At 49.0% G+C, this 19,114-nt stretch overlaps 2 protein-coding genes and 1 pseudogene across 13 annotated transcripts in view; 2 read left to right on the forward strand and 1 right to left on the reverse strand.

Annotated features, from left to right (window-relative positions):
* Nucleotides 1-154: 154 nt before the first annotated feature.
* XKR8 (XK related 8) lies at nt 155-8,340 on the forward strand. The gene is made up of 3 exons (XM_036352039.1): nt 155-606; nt 3,694-3,890; nt 6,217-8,340. The coding sequence occupies exons 1-3, from the start codon at nt 314-316 to the stop codon at nt 6,924-6,926; spliced, it is 1,200 nt and encodes a 399-aa protein (XP_036207932.1). The 5' UTR covers nt 155-313; the 3' UTR covers nt 6,927-8,340.
* Nucleotides 8,341-11,294: 2,954 nt separating this feature from the next.
* EYA3 (EYA transcriptional coactivator and phosphatase 3) overlaps nt 11,295-19,114 on the reverse strand; it is a 99,221-nt gene continuing 91,401 nt past the window's right edge. For all 12 annotated transcript variants that reach the window (XM_036347438.1, XM_036347442.1, XM_036347436.1 and 9 more), the window contains one exon: nt 11,295-15,090. In XM_036347438.1, coding sequence (XP_036203331.1) covers nt 15,010-15,090 — 81 coding nt within the window. In that variant the 3' untranslated portion in view covers nt 11,295-15,009. The remainder of the gene's footprint in view (nt 15,091-19,114) is intronic.
* On the forward strand, nt 15,561-17,891 carry LOC118677426 (annotated as a pseudogene).

Consider the following 19,114-nt stretch of genomic DNA (forward strand, 5'->3'; position numbering starts at 1 on the left):
TAAGCTGCAGGCAGCGCACCTGGCCGGCCGCCCGCAGCGCGGCTGGGAACTGGCTGGGAACTGGCTGGGAACCCCTGCGCCGCCGGCCTCGCCCCGGGGCGGGGGCGGGGGCGGGGGCGGGGCTCGGACCACCGGGGGCGGGGCCTGCGGGCCTCGCTCCGCCCCGGACAGGGCGGGCCGGGGAAGTCCCGCCCAGGAGGCCGGGGCCCTAGGCGACTCGGAGGGTTGTGACTGCCTCCTTCCGGCCGCCAGGACCCCGGCCGGGAGGGCGAGTCCCAGCCCAGAGGGCAGCAGCGGGAGAGGCCGGCGGGTCATGCCCTGCTCACTCCGCGCCATTCTCCTTCGGGACCTGATCCTGGGCGTGTTGGGCATCTCTGCCTTCCTCCTCCACTTGGGCTCCGCCCTGTGGGCGGTGAGCCAGTATGTGCTCAGCGGCCGCTACCTGTGGGCCGCGCTGGTGTTGTCGCTGCTGGGTGTCGCCTCGGTCGCACTTCAGGTCTTCAGCTGGGTCTGGCTGCGCGCCGACCCCGCCGACCTGCACTCGTCTCACCTCTCCGCGCGCTGCCTGGCGCTGCTCCACCTCCTGCAGCTGGGCTACCTGTACAGGTGAGCGCCCCGCCCTGGGGAAGGGAGGGGACGGAGCCCGGCGGTACCCCCGACAGCTGGGCTATCTGTACAGGTGGCGCCCTGACACGGGAAGGGGGTGGGGAGGTACCCCTGAGCACCTTTACCTACAAGTGAGTTTCCAGCTCCTTAAAAAGTGACGCCGGCTGATAGCCCTCAGACCTCATCCAGCCCTCCCCTGCCGGGCACAGGTAAAGAAGGAAGCAGGGCCAGAGAAGAAAGGCGTGATTCGGAGTCAGACGTCTCTGGGATCCAGTCTTGGCTTTACCATCTGTGGCCTCATTCCTGCCTTTCTCTGAGCCTCGGCTTCCGCCCCTGTTAAAAAGAGGTAGTAGCTCTGGCGGGTTTGGCTCAGTGGATAGAGCGCCAGCCTGCGGACTGAGGGGTCCCAGGTTCGATTCCGGTCAAGGGCACATGTCCCGGGTGCTGGCTGGGTCCCCCTTGGGGGTGTGCAGGAGGCAGCCAATCAATGATTCTCATCATTGATGTTTCTATCTCTCTCTCCCTCTCCTTCCTCTCTGAAATCGATATATATATGTGTAACATATATACATAGAGGCCTGATGCATGATTTCGTGCAAGAGTAGGCCTTCCTTCCCCAGGCTGCCGGCACTGGCTTCACTCTGGCACCCAGGACCCGGGCTTCCCTCTGGCCACCCGCAGGTACCTGGGACCCCGGCTTCCCTCACAGCCCTGGCTTCGTCCAGAAGGACATCTGGAAGGATGTCTGGTCTAATTAGCATATTATGCTTTTATTATTATAGACTAGAGGACTGATGCACAAAATTTGTGCAAGGGTCTCGGCCCTCACAGCTGCAGCTTCGTCTGGAAGGTCATCTGGATGGTCGATCTGCTATTTGGTCTAATTAGCATATTAGCTCTTTATTATATAGGATATATATATTAATCTAAAGGTAGGTCTGGCAGGCAGGCCTGTTGTGAGGAGTGAGGGAAAGAACAGAGAGCTCGGCTCCTGAGACAGGTAAGCAGACAGACCAGTGTTCCTTTTAGCTGTGGATAGGGCCTTGGGCAAGACACTTGACTCCTGTAGGTCTCAGTTTACTCTCTGTTCCAGAGGGGATGGTCCTCATGCATGCCTCTGTTTGGTAAGGATTAAATGAAATGAGACCTGTGAATTGTGTGCAAATGCTAGCTAGCTTCATGAGAGTTCCAGCAGCCCTGACCCCCAGAGTGGTACTTGTCCCCTCACCCCTGAGTGCCTCGCACCCTTTCTTTCCCAGCTGTATTCTCCCTGAACATTTCCTCCCTCCTCCCCCTGCTCCCCACCCTGACCAAGTTAGAGGGCAGCGATGGGGTCTGACTCACCCTTTCCAGGACTGGCAAGGCCCTCTAGAGATGGGGAAACTGACACCAAGGGGTCAGAGTCATGACGTGAAGTCAGGACGGGATGTGGCCTGGGTTGGGCTGGGTTGGGATGGGGTGGGTGGAGTCGGGATCTGCTTTTGAATCCATTTTTGTTGTTGTTGTTAATCCTCACCCGAGGATATTTTTTCCATTGATTTTTAGGGAGAGTGGAAGAGAGAGGGAAAGACAGAGAGAAACATCAACATGAGAGAAACACATCAATTGGTTGCCTCCTGCAGGAGCCCTGACCAGGGCCCAGGGGAGGAACCTGCAACCAAGGTATGTGCCCTTGACCGGAATCGAACCCGGGACCCTTCGGCTCACAGGTTGATGCTCTATCTACTGAGCCAAACGGGCGAGTGTTTGAATCCATTTTTACAGTCTCTCCAGCTCTTGTCTTGACAAAGCTGCAGCGAGTGTCCAGGAGTGGGCGAGAGGGGCTTTGAATGGTGCATTTTGCCCGAGGGACTGTACAGGCATCAGTAAAACTCCGGGGGGCATGAAGAGGCACACGTTACCATTCTGGCAGGCCTCAGTGAGCCCTGAACCCATAACTGTATCTGCATCTTCCCGCCTCCTGTTTCTGCTGAGTGTGAGGCAGACAATGTACTGAGCTTTGGTTTGAGAGCGATCTCTGTGCCTGCCTGTGACTCGGCTGAGGCAGGGCCCTGCCGTGGCCTTGGGGGACCAGAGGCAGAGACTCCTACTGGGGGAGAGCCCCAGCCCAGGGCTGCCTGCCTGTTTCCTTCCCGTGTCGTCAAGTCCGTCCCGGGGAGGTAACAGTACATGTCTGACGAATGAGTTCGCAGTGAGCCAAGGGCTCACCTCCCAGTAACCAGCTGAGACCAGTTGTGGGTGGTGGAAGCCGTGGTGCATCTCCACTCCCCCCTCCTGCCAGCGGGTCACCCAGGCCTGTCTGTCCAACTTCTGTACTCTCTCACCTCTGCCGCGGTCTCCATCCCCACCCTCTGAAAGGCTCTTGTCCTTTCTCCCTGGATTGTTTCGACAGCCTCTCAAATAGACCCCTGCTTCCGGTCTTAGCCCCTCCATCCCTTCCTCCTCGCCACACCTGGGAGTTCTTTCTACAGCACAGTTTGACCTGTCTCACCTGTGCTCAGAAGCTCTCAGTGGCTGCCCTTCCCCACAGGAGCCTAAGAAATTCTTCGGCTTGCTAACATTTGAGAACTATCATCGTAGGCAATTTTCTTGTGTGCCTTTGATATTCAAACACTGCTGCTTATTAGCTCTTTGGTCATGTTTTCCCATCTGTAAAATACAGATGTTGTAAGGCCTAAATGGGACAAGGTTTGTGATGAACTTGGGATAGTGCCTGGCCAGCAGGAGCAGTAGTAATTATTATTATTTTTAATGTGTTGGCAGAACACTTCTTTTTTTAAAAAATTTGTTTTTATTGATTTCAGAGAGAAAGGGAGAGGGAGAGAGATAGAAACATCAATGATGAGAGAGAATCATTGATTGGCTGCCTCCTGCACACCCCCTACTGGGGATGGAGCCCGCAACTGGAGCATGTGTCCTTGACCGGAATTGAACCCAGGACCCTTGAGTCCATAGGCCGACGCTCTATCTTGCCCAACGTCCCACATCTTGTAGGATTGGCGCCTGCCTGCACCTACCTGGTAAGCAGGGCAAGGAGGAATGCCTCGGGACACTAACCTGGCCCCTGGGTCACCCCTCTGTGCCTAGGTGCATGCAAGGGCTGCAGCAGGGGCTGTTGGTGTGGCAGCAGGAGACGCCCGCCCCGTTCGACTTGGCCTACGCCGACTTCCTCTCCCTGGACATCAGCATGCTGCGGCTCTTTGAGACCTTCCTGGAGAAGACGCCGCAGCTCACGCTGGTGCTGGCCATCGTGCTGCAGAGCGGCCAGGCCGAGTACTACCAGTGTGAGTAGTCGCCCTGGCAGCAGCTCCCCCCCCTTTTATGCCTGGAGAAAGTTTCCCACAGAGATCAGAACTGCTTCCACTCTTTCATGAGGACTGCTTAGGAGATAGGAGCGCGTCCTTCGTCAGGCAGGCCTGGGCTCAGTTCCAGCGTCAAATCCCAACACTAGCTGCAGGAGTTTGACCAATGACTCCACCTCTCTGAGTACTGGTTTGTTTTTATCTTTGAAATGGACATAACACATAATCCTACCTCATAGGACTGATGAAAGGATCAAGGGAGGTGATGCATATACCAAGTCTCTGGTGCATAAATAAAGCTTAATTGTCATTTTTACTCTTTTGAAGACAACAGATGAAGTGAGTGTGTAGGGTGCGACACATAATCGACAACTTGTTGGTCCATAAAATGTTTGTTGGGCACCTTCACTCACTTAAGTTGTTATTGAGCATCTTTGTGCCTGTCCCTATGCTGGGGGCACTGCAGTGAGCAAGGACCAGCCCCTGCCCTGCTGGGCTGGCTGGAAAGCAGGTAGTTAAAGGGAAGTAATGAGCCCATGGACTCCAACTGTGTCTGATTCCAGGTCCAGGGCTGACCCTTTTCTGCCACACCCCTGCTTCCTGCCCTGCTCCCCCACCCCTGCTGTAAACGCCACAGGCCTCCCAAGGGACCAGTCTCCACTCCGCCCTCACTCACTGTGTGACCTGGAGAGCCTTCCCTTCTCTGGCCTCAGGTTCCATAGCTGTAAAAGATGGGGTTGGACTTGGTCTCCAGGGACACTTTCAGCTGCTCTTTTGAGTCTGTAGTATTAATTGAAAAAGACCAGTAACAGCAGCCATCACGATCGTGCGTGCTGGTAACGGGGCACTCCGTGGAGTGCTTTATTGTCAGTGCTCACATCAAGCCCTATAGGTTGGTGCTATGTTTATCTCCATTTTGCACAAGAGGAAAGAGGTACAGAAAGGTGGAGTGATTTGCCCTGGGACACACAGCATATACTGGGCACACATTTTTGTTTGCCTGTTTGAGGGCAGTGAGTGTCTAGGATCAGGGCCAAATGGATACAGTCTACACCATCTGTGTATGGGGGGTGGGGGAGAGGAGCGAGGGAAGAGACGGATTTTCCCAAGTTTTTATTTAGCAAACATTTGTGCCAGGTACTGGGCTGCCTGGGGATCCCAGGGGAGCAGAATCTGTTTCCTACCCTGAAGGAGCTCAGAGATAAGGAAATTGGTCATTAGTTCAACATAAGTGGGTGGGACCAGATCTGGATGTGTGGCTCTAGGTCAGTGGTTCTCAACCTTCCTAATGCCGCGACCCTTTCGTACAGTTCCTCATGTTGTGGTGACCCCCAACCATAAAATGATTTTCGTTGCTACTTCATAACTGTAATTTTGCGACTGTTATGAATCGTCATGTAAATATCTGATATGCAGGATATATTTTCATTGTTACAAATGGAACATAATTAAAGCATAGTGATTAATCACAAAAACAATATGTAATTATATATGTGTTTTCCGATGGTCTTAGGCGACCCCTGTGAAAGGGTCATTCCACCTACAAAGGGGTCGCGACCCACAGGTTGAGAACCGCTGCTCCAGGGGATACTTCAGGGTAAGGATTCCAGGCTGGGCGTGGGGTCCTGGCCCATAAGAGGTTCCCAGTAAACATCTGGCGAATGGATGCGGTGGGAAGGAGGCAGGGGAGGAAGCGTTCTAGAGACATTCCAGCGCTGCTTCCCTCCCTCTCTGGGGACCCTGGTGCCTCTAGTCCACCGTGGACAACCAGTAGGTGGGATAGGATCCCCACTGTGCACTTGGAGTTTTGGAAAATCAAGACCAGGCCCAGTCTGAGCAGGGAGGGGAGGGGGGTGAGGATCTACCCTCCACACAGCAGGGCACCTTCAGAGGCCTGTTGCCACCGCATGGGGTTTCCAGCTTCCCTTTCTGAGAGTAAGAAAGGGGGAACTGGGACCGCTGAGTTTCAGATCCAAGAAAGGTGTGGGCTCTTCCGGGAAAGGAAGGGTTGCAGGGTTCTTTAAGATGCCAAGGCCCAGGGGTGCAGATGAGGGTGTGTACGTCGCACACCCTCTCAGGTAGCACCTGAAAAGTAAAGCTTTGTGGTGAAGGGCAGACCCCACAGTTGAATCTCAGACCAGGTTTTGGTTGTGAGAACAATGTTCTCCAGTTGTAGTTTTCCCTTCAACAAATTGGGGGTTCGCATACCCACCTCAGGGTGGTTATGAGGCCCCCAGAACCTGTGAGCTCTGGGGAGGGTCAGGCAGGCTGCCCGCAGGCCTCAGCTGTCTCCTCTTCCTCTCCGCAGGGGTTGGCATCTGCACGTCCTTCATGGGCATCTCATGGGCACTGCTTGACTACCACCGGGCCTTGCGCACCTGCCTCCCCTCCAAGCCTGTCCTGGGGCTGGGCTCTTCCGTGGTCTACTTCCTGTGGAACCTGCTGCTGCTGTGGCCCCGAGTCCTGGCTGTGGCCCTGTTCTCAGCTCTCTTCCCCCGCTACGTGGCTCTGCACTTCGTGGGCCTGTGGCTGGTGCTGCTGTTCTGGGTCTGGTGTCAGGGCACCGATTTTATGCCAGACCCCCGCTCCGAGTGGCTCTACCGGGCAACGGTGGCCACCGTCCTTTATTTCTCCTGGTTCAATGTGGCTGAGGGTCACACTCGAGGCCGTGCCACCATCCACCTGGTGTTCCTCCTGAGTGACAGCGTTCTCATGGTGGTCACCTGGGTGACGCAAAGTACATGGCTGCCCAGTGGGATCCTGCTGCAGATGTTGCTGCCTGTGGGCGGCACCAGCTTCCTTCTGGGTCTGGTTCTGCGGCTTGTCTACTACCGCTGGCTGCACCCCAGCTACCCCTGGAAGCCTGACCAGGTGGACGGGACGACCGCCTTCCGCTCCCTCGAGTACCATCAGCTGCCTCAGAACAGGCGCATGGACCATTTGGCTCAGAATTTTTTCTCCAAGGCGAGGGATGAGGCTGCTTTGCCATGGCCGGGGGAGGCCAATGGCGTCCTTTGAGGCAGGGTCGGACCCAGCCAGGGGACAGAAGGACACATGCAATCAATCGTTAGAATGCAGGAGAAGATAAGCTAATTGTGCTGCTAGGGGCCTTGACTCACTCAACAAGCACTTGCTGCCTGATCTTGCCAGGCACTGGAGACTAGAGTTGAATAAGACAGAGGCCTGCCTTCAAAGATCAGAAGAAGATGAGGAGGACCGCACCCTAGAGGGTCAAGAGCCTCAATTATATACAAAACACTTGGAGAGGACAGAAGAGATCCCCTTTTCTTTTCCTTCCAACCAGTATATCTGGAGCCCAAAGCACCCCAGTGTTGGTGTTTTCACCCAAATAATTGGTGGAGGTGCTCTCCCAGCCCGTGGGTCCCCTATCCTGGAAGCCATGGATGCCCCAATTGGCTGACCTCCATCAACCCATCCAAGGCCTTAGTGCAGCTGGCCTGGCCTCTGACTCTGCTCTCAAGGGGCTGCCTTTTAACCACGTGCCTTGTTAACCTGTATTCTGGGCCATGGCTCAGCCCATGGAGTGTATGTTTTATACGTTAGACCAGTGGTTCTCAACCTTCTGGCCCTTTCAATACAGTTCCTCATGTTGTGACCCAACCATAAAATTATTTTCGTTGCCACTTCATAACTGTAATGTTATGAATCGTCATGTACATATCTGATATGCCGGATGGTCTTAGGCGACCCCTGTGAAAGGGTCGTTCCACCGCCAAAGGGGTCGCGACCCGCAGGTTGAGAACCGCTGCCTTACACAGTGTATTTTCCACCTCGGAACCTATTGTGAGGAGGAGAAGGTACGTGCCTGTGTGTCTCTGCAGGCGAGAGACACGATGTGTTGTTTTGTTGAACAGTATTATTAGGTTGTTATTAAAACCTTATAAAATCCTCCAAACTAGTTGTGTCATTAAACTAAATCTGCAGAACTCCAAGCCGCTTGGAAAGAAGGGGTCGGGGACACAGAGCCCACTGCTCAGAATCGGTGAAGAGGACAGAGGAGAAGGGGGCTGGACGTGGGCAGGACTTCTCAACCTTGTTTTCTACGTTTCGGGGGCTGGCGAGCCGGTGTGGGGTTGATCGTTCAGGTGGGCACCAGAACCCAGATCTGGACTGACTGGTGCTCTGCTGCTGGGCCCGGCAGTAGCTGCAAACGCCTTTAGTGCCGGAAGTGAATACGGGAGCCCAGGTGAAGGTCTTTTATTGGAAGCTCAGGGAGGGTGTAAGTGATGAGGTGGCTTAAGGAATGTGAAAGCAGGCAATGGTGCCAGGGAGGTGGACTCTTTTGCTGCTCTCGGGAGGTCTGTGGGTTGGAGAAACAAGGAATTTTTGCCAAAGCTCTCATCTATACTCTAGATCAGTGGTTCTCAACCTTCTTTCTGCCCTTTAAATACAGTTCCTCATGTTGTGACCCAACCATAAAATTGTTTTCGTTGCTACTTCATAACTGTAATGTTGCTACTGTTATGAATTGTAATGTAAATATCTGATATGCCGGATGGTCTTAGGTGATCCCTGTGAAAGGGTCGTTCGACCGCCAAAGGGGTCACGACCCACAGGTTGAGAACCGCTGCTCTAGATGAAGTTGTCAAATGATGGCAATATGTATGCAGTTAACTTCAAACAATGTATACCGATACTACCTAAAAAGCTATAGAAAAAGTTTCATTTGTATATACACTTAAAAGTTTACAGGATCGCCCTAGCCGGTTTGGCTCAGTGAATAGAGGGTCGGCCTGTGGATCAAAGGGTCCAGGGTTCAATTCTGGTCAAGGCACATACCTCAGTCAGGGCTGGTGTAGGAGACAACCCATCGATGTGTTTCTCTCACATTGATGTTTCTGTCTTTCCCTCTCTCTTCCACTCTCCCTAAAAATCAATGGAAAAATATTCTCGGGTGAAGATATAAATAAGTTTACAGAATCAAAAGCTTTAAAAAGATGAGTGACATTACACACCCATTAGAAATTTCCTTTGAAAATTCCCATCAATCATTTTTTTTCAAATGTCAAGAAACCTGTTTTTGAAAAATAAAAACCTCCTGAATTGTCTGCCACCGAAAGTTTTTTGAGAAATGTGCAGATGTTATACTGATCGTAGGGGGAGATGGAGGTGTTTACTCTTTGGGCTTGAGAAGCAATATTTGTGCTTACAAGCAAGGATATAGCAACTCACAGGTTTGCTTCATCTACAGTGTGGTCCAACATGTGCCCCTTTTTTCTTCTAAATCCTCACCTGAGGATATGGGTTTGTTTTTTGTTTGTTTGTTTGTTTTTAGAGAGAGAGAGGAAGGGGGAGGGAGAGAGAAACATTGATGTGAGAGAAAAACATCCATCGGTTGCCTCCTGTACTCGCCCTGACTGGGAATCGAACCCACAACCTTTTGGTGTACAGGATGATGCTTCAACCAACTGAGCTAACAGAGCCATAATGTACAACTTTCTGTTGAAAAGATGTAATGATTAGAATACATGGCAACCCCATCTTTCCTGAGGTGATTAATTAGGGAAAAACACCTGTACTCTGACATACATGGCACTTGGAAGCTAGATCTGGATTCTGATTTCCTTCATGGAAATAAAAGGCAAAAGAATTCTTGATTTTTCCAGACCAACAATGGACAGACCCAAATCTGAAGAAATGAAATGAGAAAAAGTAGCCGATGGGACATGAAATCAGGCCAAATCCAACAAGGCTTGATGTTAGTTTGTGTTTTATTGCTTTTGTGTTTTAAGCTCAGCACAGCAAATTACTCTCTAATAATTAAATTTCAACACATTTGACAGAAAATGAAATCTCTTATACCAGTCCTAAACTTTAAAAAGCGACACACACACACACACACACACACACACGCACATGCACACGCACACACGCACGCACACACACTGGCCAGATTATTATGACCACCTGACAGTTGTAGGCAAATTAGCTATAATTTCGAGCTGAAGTTGTTAGAGGGCCAGACCGTTATAAACAGGGAAGCAGGTTGTTTACCACGATAGTTACCCAAGCACAAGAACACAAGGATTGGACAGTCGAGCATTGGAAAAAAGTCATGTGGTCGATGAATCATGTTTTCAGTTACATCATGCAGATGGCAGAGTGAGAATTTGGCGGAAACAGAATGAAAGCATGCACCCCACATGCATGAGTACAATCCTTCAAGCTGGTGGGGGCAGTGTTATGGTTTGGGGCATGTTTTCCTGGCATGGTCTGGGCCCTTTAATTCGTGTGGAACAACGTCTGAATAGCACAACATACCTAAGTATCGTTGCTGATCAAGTTCATCCTTTCATGTTGATGTCATATCCAATGGAGATGTCTTCTTCCAACAAGACAGTGCGCCATGCCACGGTGCTCGTGTTGTGCAGGAGTGGTTTCAAGAACATGAGGGAGACTTTGCCTTGCTTAGGTGGCCCCACAATCACCAGATCTCAATCCAATTGAGCATTTGTGGGACGAAGTTAAAGGAGCCATCAGGCAGCTGGTTCCACAACCATCAAATCTCTCAGAACTGGACAGTGCTATTCATCAGGCATGGTGTCAGATTCCTCACATCACCTTTCAACATCTCGTGGAGTCAATGCCAAGAAGAATCGCCGCAGTATTGAAGGCAAAAGGTGGCCCAACAAAGTACTGATGGGGTGGTCATAATAATCTGGCCACTCAGAGAGAGTGTCTGTGTGTGTGTGTGTGTGTGTGTGTGTGTGTATAAAATTTGATTTCAGAGAGGAAGGGAGAGGGAGAGAGAAACGTCAATGATGAGAGAGAATCATTGATTAGCCGCCTCCTGCATGCCCCTACTGGGGATTGAGCCCGCAACCCGGGCATGTGCCCTGACTGGGAATCAAACCCTGACCACCTGGTTCACAGGTCGATGCTCAACAACTGAGCCACGCCAGCCGGGCTCAATATATTTTATAGACAATTAATTTGTCCTGGCTTAGTGATTAGAGCTCCGACCCATGCCCCAAAGGGTTGCAGGTTCGATTCTGGTCAAGGGCATGTGCCTGGGTTTAAAGTTCAACCCCTGGCCCTGGTTGGTGTCTCTCTCACCTGGATGTTTCTCTCTCTCTCCCTCCCGCCCTCTCTAAAAATAAATGGAAAAATATCCTCAGGTGAGGATCAGCTAAAACAAACTTTTCCTTGCAAATTATTTTTCCTCCATGTACATTTATTTATACCAAAAGGTTGGTTATTTTTTTTCTACCTTTTTGGTGAAATTAATTAGTTATTAAAAGGGTGGTATCTTTTAATGAACTCGATTTTTATAATGAGCTCTTCAGATTTTTATAAAACCTTACTTAGATGCCAACTAGCTGGGCAACTGCGTTGATCCTATTCAGAAAAGACATAGGAGCAAACTGTATAGAAAATAAAAACTTTATTTTTTTTTCAAGTTTACAAGATAGTTCCCATTACATATAACATTATGGTCAAAGACTCTACAGCCATGAATGCCCGCAGTCACATAAATATATCCAATTCAATCAATGCCTTTTACTGCTAAATGAGGCATCTGTAATCCAGAGGGTCAGGCTTTGAGAAGTTGCCCTTAATGGGATGGCTCCTGTCAGTGCATTAGGAACTAGCCAATGAGTCTTGCTTGCTAGAGCTGTCTGACTCAAGAGGAGAGAAACAGAAGGCCTGCTGAACTAGATTTTCTCTCTTGTGGTTTAAGATATTTTAGAATTTGCCCTGGCCAGCGTGGCTCAGTTGGTTGAGCATCCTCCCATACACCAAGAGGTCCTGGTCAGGGCACAGGCCTGGGTTGTGGGCTTGATCCCCAGTAGGGGGTGTGCAGATGGCAGCCAATTGATCGATGTTTCTCTCTCCTTCTCTCTCTAAAAATCGATAAGAACATAATATATATAAGATATTTTAGAATCTCAGAATTCAGATTTCGCTTGTTATGGTGGAAATCTGGGGAGTTCCAACTTTTGGATGAAAAGGAAACCAAATTAGTGGTAAGAGATAGAAGCTTGCTTAAAGGGGCCCTGCTTGCCCCTTCCTGCAGGAGGAGAGGAACACCCCAAGCTCACGACCCCTTGGCTCAGAGCATCACTCTCCCAGGAAGTGGGAGAACAGCTCTATCCCTCCTCCTCTTCCCTATGCTTCAGCAGCACTGACACCCATTCAAGGGAGTGGACATCTAAAAGCTCCACATGCTGCAGCCGGTTTGCCAGTCAGATTCTACTTGGGAGCTTTAGCGCTGAGTGTGTGTAAACTGCGAACAAACTGTGGCACAAGCCTCCTGGGACACTCGTTTTGGCCCCTCCCAACTTGCAGAGCAGAAGATAGGAACACCCCAAACCAAATAAAAGCATCTAAATCTGGAGCAGGAATCCATTCTCCTGGACACCACCAGCTGCCCCGGGGGCACTGGACAGGGTGATGCTAAGGCACAGTCAGTTTTACATTCGAGAGTCAAGCCACCTCTTAAACCCAGGACACACTTGACAACTCCGGATCCCTTACTAGAAAAGTCCTCTCCACGAAATGTGCAGACCCATCTTACAGAACCCAGTCTCCAGCTGGGGAAAGGATTCATCATGTGGCCAATCTCACGGGGATTCTTTCTAGTAAACAGGGCTTCCCCCTCGTCGAAAGGACCCCCAGTGTCCCGGGGCCCTCGGCTTCTAGGAGCTCTTGGTGCTCCCACTTATTTTCCTGTCCAGGTCTTTGTACTGGGAGGAGAAAAACGCGGTAAAGAGCACTGTGTTCCCTGGACAATTCATTTTGGCAAAGAGGAGCCAGGTCCCAGTTTCTGCCTGCCCCTAAATGAGTGTGGCAACAACCAAAAAAGAGCAACGACTGCTCTGCTGAGCTTCCTCACCTCTCTTGGTCAATTTCAAGGTCCTTTGCACAGACCTCAGCTGGGCAGTCAGGAAAAGACCAATGAAAAGGGGTCCACGTCATATTCTAGGAATGAAGAGCTTCTCCCAAAGGGCAGGGAGAGGGAAGGGTTTGTGTGTGGACCTGGGTCTATGATGGGGGTACCACTCCACAGCCTCACAAGCCTGAAACACAGCACCAACCGGGTGGCCTTTGTCCAGGGTAGGAAACCAAGTTACACGGCCGGTGGGTGGAGGGCATGGGCCTGGAAGAAAAGATCCACCCTAGAGCTTTCTAAGATCAATTATCAAGCAAGGCAGAGCGGCATCTGGGCAACTGTGCTGAACTCAGACCAAGGGAAAGTCTGCCTTAGACCACATAACCCCCACTTCCACCCCACCGATGAGAGCAAGGCCAAAGCAGCAGCTGAGCAATGAGCACTGACTTCAGCTCCTCTCCAAAGACCTGTTCCCTAAAATTGTGAGCCATGAGTTGTTTCTCATTCAGTTCTGAAGGAATGTGTATGAACAGCCTTTCTCTGCTACATGAATGACCTGGACTCGGGAGGAGTCTGGCCTCTTTGTGCTGCAACATCTCTAGAAATGAATATGCAGATTCTCTGGGGTCAAGCAGGTATCGCTGGGGTTGGTCCTACTGAGTTCCAGACTACACCTCTCTGCAGCCTGGGAGAGGCTGAATGTCCTCAGCTCTAGGGAAGTTTATCCTGCCTGAGCAGATGCCCAGGTGGGTCGTGGAGGGATGGAGCACCCACAAACACAGTTGGGCTAGAAGGCTGGGACTAGTGCCTGGCACCCATCAATCTCCCCAGAGGCCAGGCTGGGAGATGTCCCTGCATTTGGCCCAGGATTAAGTTTCCAGGCATGGAGTAGGGACCCAACAACTAAAACAGGAGTATTTCTGGCTTCTGGTTTTCTACTTTAGAATGAGATTTGAGAAGAGGGGAGGGTGTACCATGGGAAAATTGGGTTTTGATCACAGAAATCTCTTCAGTTCCAGACAGAGATCTGGGTAAATATACCCAGAATACCCTTGCTAGGCTTAAGGGCTTCAAAGAAAGTCAACTACATTGGTAGTTTTGGCCAAATGTAGTTATGAGCTTGTTCTTAGACTTAATTTGACTTCTTGGGTCCAAAGCCCAGGGATTGGCCAGAGCTGCACGGAGGTGGCTGTGAGGAATGCAGGGCAGGAAAGGGACAGGAGCCTACACTGGGGACTAAGAAGGAAGGAAGGCTGTAGGGTGAGCATCTGTTGGGGTAGGAGTGCCTCTCTGCAGGAGGAAAAGGTGGAACAGTCCTGGTTCAAGAACCAAAGAAGTGAAAATTCACAAGAAGCCTTAGTCCCTTCTCTCCAGTTTAGAGGTAAGCCCCCTGGACATAGTCTTTGAATCAGAGTCAAGCTGAAGGCTTAGCATTTACTGTCTAAGAGAAGAAGTTTCCAGGATTGTGCCATTTGGTTAAAGGGGAGGAGGGATTGGAAAGGGGACTGAAGCTTCTAGGATGGGAAATACCAGAGTCTAAAGTTAATCAGTGTCCAGTGCCCCACAGTTCAGCAAACCAGGAGATGGAAGAACAGGAGAGAAACCATCCTAGAAAGCAGACCACTGGAGCAACTAAAGAGGTGCTACTGTCACACAGAGAGGTATTTCAGATATTTCAATTACTATTTTCCAAGGAAACTTTACACATCCCTTTCTTGCTAGGAAAGAAAGGAGGGAAAACCTGCGTCCGAGACCAGACCCTTACCTATAAAAATTACATATACATTCACTGGGAATATGTTCTACAGCTAAGGAGTTTATAAAGACTGCAAGAGATGTTATTACAAAAGTCTGCCACATTTATCCTATCACCACAAGTTAACAGCAGTTCTCAACCAGGTCATGGACAAAGAGTGCAACTCTGCCCCCAAAATTTCCTTTTGTTTTTTCTTCTTCATTTTTTGAAACAAAATAAACAAAACAAAAAACACAGAATTAAAAGCACTGTAGCTGCAGTGAGTCTATTGTTCTCTCAATCCAACTGTCCTGCTTCTGCATGAGAATGAACCCGACGGGGCTGCAGCTCACTCTTAGCAAAAATAAGCTTCATCCCTTGCAGCTGTTGGTTCTGATTGTGTTCTCGCCAGCATTCCATGGAGAAAGAGAGTGAGTTCTCAGTTGGTTCCAGTCTCCGGCTCCTTTCAGGAGTGAAAAGCAGCTCATGGGGAAGGCTCTTCATTCCAGTTCTTAGAGAAAATCAAGCTCCAAAGCCTGGTGGAGGGACACTAGGTCTCCATGGTTTGTGATCCTCCAGAAAGGCATGTTGTGCTAGAAGAGAGCAGGGACAGCTGGTTAACCCAACTTCTTTTGGGAGGCCATATTTACCCAAACCCTTTTATCCAGACCTCTCCCCAGGTACTTGTAATCCTCTCTTCTCCTGCCCACCTCATGGGGCTGCCATAAGGATCAGATAAGTTATATGCGTAAGGACTGTACACTATAGGACACTCTACAAATATGAGAGATTTTTATTAGGTTTCAGTGGTAACGCTATGCTTTATATCTACTTATTCTAGATGCTATATAGGGTCTTCAGGATCAAATAAAACAGCCACACAAGAAATTAGTATCAATATTACATTTTCTTGTAGATAGGCAATTTCCTATAAGTTACAGAGCTACAAGGCCCAAATCTTGTTCATCACTAAGATTCAGAACATACAGATCTTGGAAATAATCCCATTATGTAATGTGGTCAGAATTATGTCCAGTAGACTGTGTGCTGTTCTGAAAGCCTTATGAATGGCTTTGACAAATCCAAGTGTGAGAATCTATGTTCTATGAAGCTGCAGGAGACTAGCGTTACTGATTGTCTTGTTCAAACTGGTTACAAATTACCCAGAACTTTGAAGTCCTAGAATAGTTCTTTTGACATGTAACTCAGTGCACATACTATTTAAAAGGCTTTTAATATAGAGAAGAGGAAGCAGACTTGTTATGTTGTACTCAGGAATGCCACTAGGACCAAGATGTGAAAGTCAGAGAGATAAAGTTAAGTTCGGTGGAAGGTGGAACATCCTAACAGTTTGGACAACTCCACAATAGAATAGGATACGTGGGAAGCAGCCTCCTTATCCTGGGGTATGTTCAAAAAAGGACTAGAAAGTCTTATGTCAAAAAGGCTGCAGGAAAGATCCCTCACAGGGTGGGGGCTGAATTACACAGAGGTTTTAAGGCATTTTCCAGCAGGTATATTCTATGGTAGATGATAACAGGCATCAGCTTAGAGACACCGACTTTGCTAACGACTTGAGTTGTTCTTTATCTCCCTCTCCCTTCTTCAGACCAAGAAGTACTGATACCTACATCCACTAGTATCTTTCTCAGAGGCAACATGCACTTTAGAATCAAAACTCCAGCTCCCCTCCATCCCCGGAGCTGTGCTAGTCCTGCAGGTCTTTGGTGAGCCGCAGACATGGGTCTCTCTTCTGCAGGACAGCGTTTGTCAAAAATAAGGCCCACTTCAAGAGATACCAAGTGAAATTCAGAAGACAATGAGAGGGTAAAACTGATTACTATTTCCCAAAACGCTTGGTGATCCAGGATAAAAATAAGTACAACACACCTGAATATAGGATGATAGTTTCTGTAACTAACAGAGAGATCATTTGTCAGACTGCTTATTCCCTTATAGAAGGAGGTATGATAATCTGTGCAGTTTATACTCAAGAACTCCCAAAGTATGGTGTGAAGGTTGGCCTCACAAATGATGCTGCAGCATATTGTACTGGCCTGCTGCTGACCCACAGGCTTCTCAATAGGTTTGGCATGGACAAGCAGGTGGAGGTGACTGGAGATGAACACAATGTGAAAAGCACTGATGGTCAATCTGGTGCCTTTACCTGGATGCAGGGCTTGCCAGAACTACTACTGGAAATAAAGTTTTTGGGGCCCTGAAGAGAGCTGTGGATGGAGGCTTACCTATCTCTCACAATTCCAAACAATTCCCTGGTTATGATTCAGAAAGGAAGAAACTGCCTGGCTGGTGGTGTTCAGTGGTTGAATGTTGACCTATGAACCAGGAGGCCAAGGTTCCCAGTCAGGGCACATGCCCAGGTTGCAGATCCATTCCCATTGTGGGGTGTGCAAGAGGCAGCCGATCAACGATTCTCTTTCATCTTTGAGGTTTCTAGCTCTCTCTCCCTCTCCCTTCCTCTCTGAAATCAATAAAGATACATTAAAAAAAAAAAAAAAGGAAGGACTTCAATGCAGAACTACATTGGAAGCATATCATGGGCCAGAACACTGCAGAGTATGAGTGATCTAATGGAAAAAGATGAAGAAACAGTTCTCTCAATACATAAAGAACAATGTAATTCTAGACATGGTGGAGGAGATGTATAAGAAAGCTCATGCTGTGCCCTGGCTGGTTAGGCTCAGTGGATAGAGCGTCAGCCTGCGGACTGAAGGGTCCTGGGTTCAATTACAGTCAAGGGCACATGCCCGGGTTGTGGGCTTGGTCCCCAGTAGGGGGCGTGCAGGAGGCAGCCAATCAATGATTCTCTCTCATCATTGATGTTTCTATCTCTCTATCCCTCTTCCTTCCTCTCTGAAATCAATATATATATATATATATATATATATATATATATATATATATACACACACACACACACACACACACACACACACATTTTTTTAAAAAATATATTTTATTGATTTCTTACAGAGAGGAAGGGAGAGAGACAGAGAGTCAGAAACATCGATGAGAGAGAAACATCGATCAGCTGCCTCCTGCACACCCTCCTACTGCGGATGTGCCCACAACCCAGGTACATGCCCTTGACCGGAATCGAACCTGGGACCTTTCAGTCCGCAGGCTGACGCTCTATCCACTGAGCCAAACCAGTCAGGGCAATAAAAATATATTTTTTTTTTTTAAAAAAAAGGAAACTCATGCTGCTATATGAGATAATCCAGTCTATGAGAAGAAGCCTAAGAAAGAAGTTAAAAAGAAGAGGTGGAACCATCTCAAAATGTCTCTTGCCCAGAATAAAGATCGGGTAGCTCAGAAGAAAGCAAGCTTCCTCAGAGCTCAGGAATGGGCTGCTGAGAGCTAATAAACCAAACCACAATTTTTTATGAAGATTTTTCAGAGAGACAATAAACTTATTGGACAAGCAACTAAAATAAAAAGAATCAAAACTCCAAAGATAACACATGTGAAAAAATAAAGGTCCTTGAATTGCTACACAAAGTGGCAAGTGAAAACATAATGTGTTAATATTGCCAACTGATTACCTCCATTCTCATAGTTCATTAATAGTTCCTGAAGGTTTGCATGCTACTGAATGAAGAAAATTAGGATAGTGGTCCTAGTTGTTAACTCACTGCCTCCAAGTTTAAGAAATAGAGTTGCTAGAAGAAAGCTGGAGTAGAAGGGAAAGAACTTCTGTAGATCCATTTAGCAGATGAGGATAAGTAAATTATTCACACAGCTAATAGGTGATTCAGATCTGAAAGGGTGTGATTTTAGATTACATAGTCAGGACTCTTTCATCTGTTTCCTGTTTTGAGAATAGGCAACCACGCCGAAACCGGTTTGGCTCCGTGGATAGAGCGTCGGCCTGCGGACTGAGGGGTCCCGGGTTCGATTCCGGTCAAGGGCATGTACCTTGGTTGCGGGCACATCCCCAGTAGGAGATGTGCAGGAGGCGGCTGATCGATGTTTCTCTCCCATCGATGTTTCTAACTCTCTATCTCTCTCTCTCCCTTCCTCTCTGTGAAAAATCAATAAAATATATTAAAAAAAAAAAAAAAAAAAAGAATAGACAACCTGAAGCTGGGCCTGCAGAGTGAGGAGGTTAACATCAGAACAAACTCTCCAGGACTCAGAAGCAGAAAGAACTTTCTCCAAACAACTCCCCATTGATTGCAACGGTTTTTGAGAATCTGAAGCCTGGAAAAGTCAGAATTATTTGCCTTTTCACAGCTAAGTCTCATGCTCTCTAGAATGAAACTGAACTGTAACACAGCTGCTGGCGAGACGCTAATCCATCCCAGAGCATGCTGGAGCTGGACCACCCTTCAGAGATGAGGGATGGAGACTAGAGCTGTGTCTCTACCCCCACCAGTAACTGGAAGCAAGGTGTCTCTGGGAAGGTGATGTAACTTCCGCTGAGGGCAATTCTGGGGGAGAAACTGTGAGCCCACAGCAGCCAAGAGCAGGGAGTGGTTAAGGAAATGAGTGCCTCAGTCCTGCTGGGGGTCTGGGCGGCACTCCACAGCATCCTCTACAGACAGTAAATTCTCTGGTCAATCTTCCCAAAACATTACTTCTGAGCTAACATTG

The sequence above is a fragment of the Myotis myotis genome, unplaced genomic scaffold (assembly GCF_014108235.1).
Source record: "Myotis myotis isolate mMyoMyo1 unplaced genomic scaffold, mMyoMyo1.p scaffold_m19_p_2, whole genome shotgun sequence".
NCBI classification, from domain to species: domain Eukaryota; kingdom Metazoa; phylum Chordata; class Mammalia; order Chiroptera; family Vespertilionidae; genus Myotis; species Myotis myotis.

What these genes read in the sequence shown, in the direction of transcription:
- XKR8 (XM_036352039.1), top strand. Translation starts at nt 314, where the DNA reads ATGCCCTGCTCACTCCGCGCCATTCTCCTTCGGGACCTGATCCTGGGC. An exon ending in CAGCTGGGCTACCTGTACAG is followed by an intron (nt 607 to 3,693) that starts GTGAGCGCCCCG and finishes CTCTGTGCCTAG; the next exon opens with GTGCATGCAAGGGCTGCAGC. An exon ending in CCAGGCCGAGTACTACCAGT is followed by an intron (nt 3,891 to 6,216) that starts GTGAGTAGTCGC and finishes TCCTCTCCGCAG; the next exon opens with GGGTTGGCATCTGCACGTCC.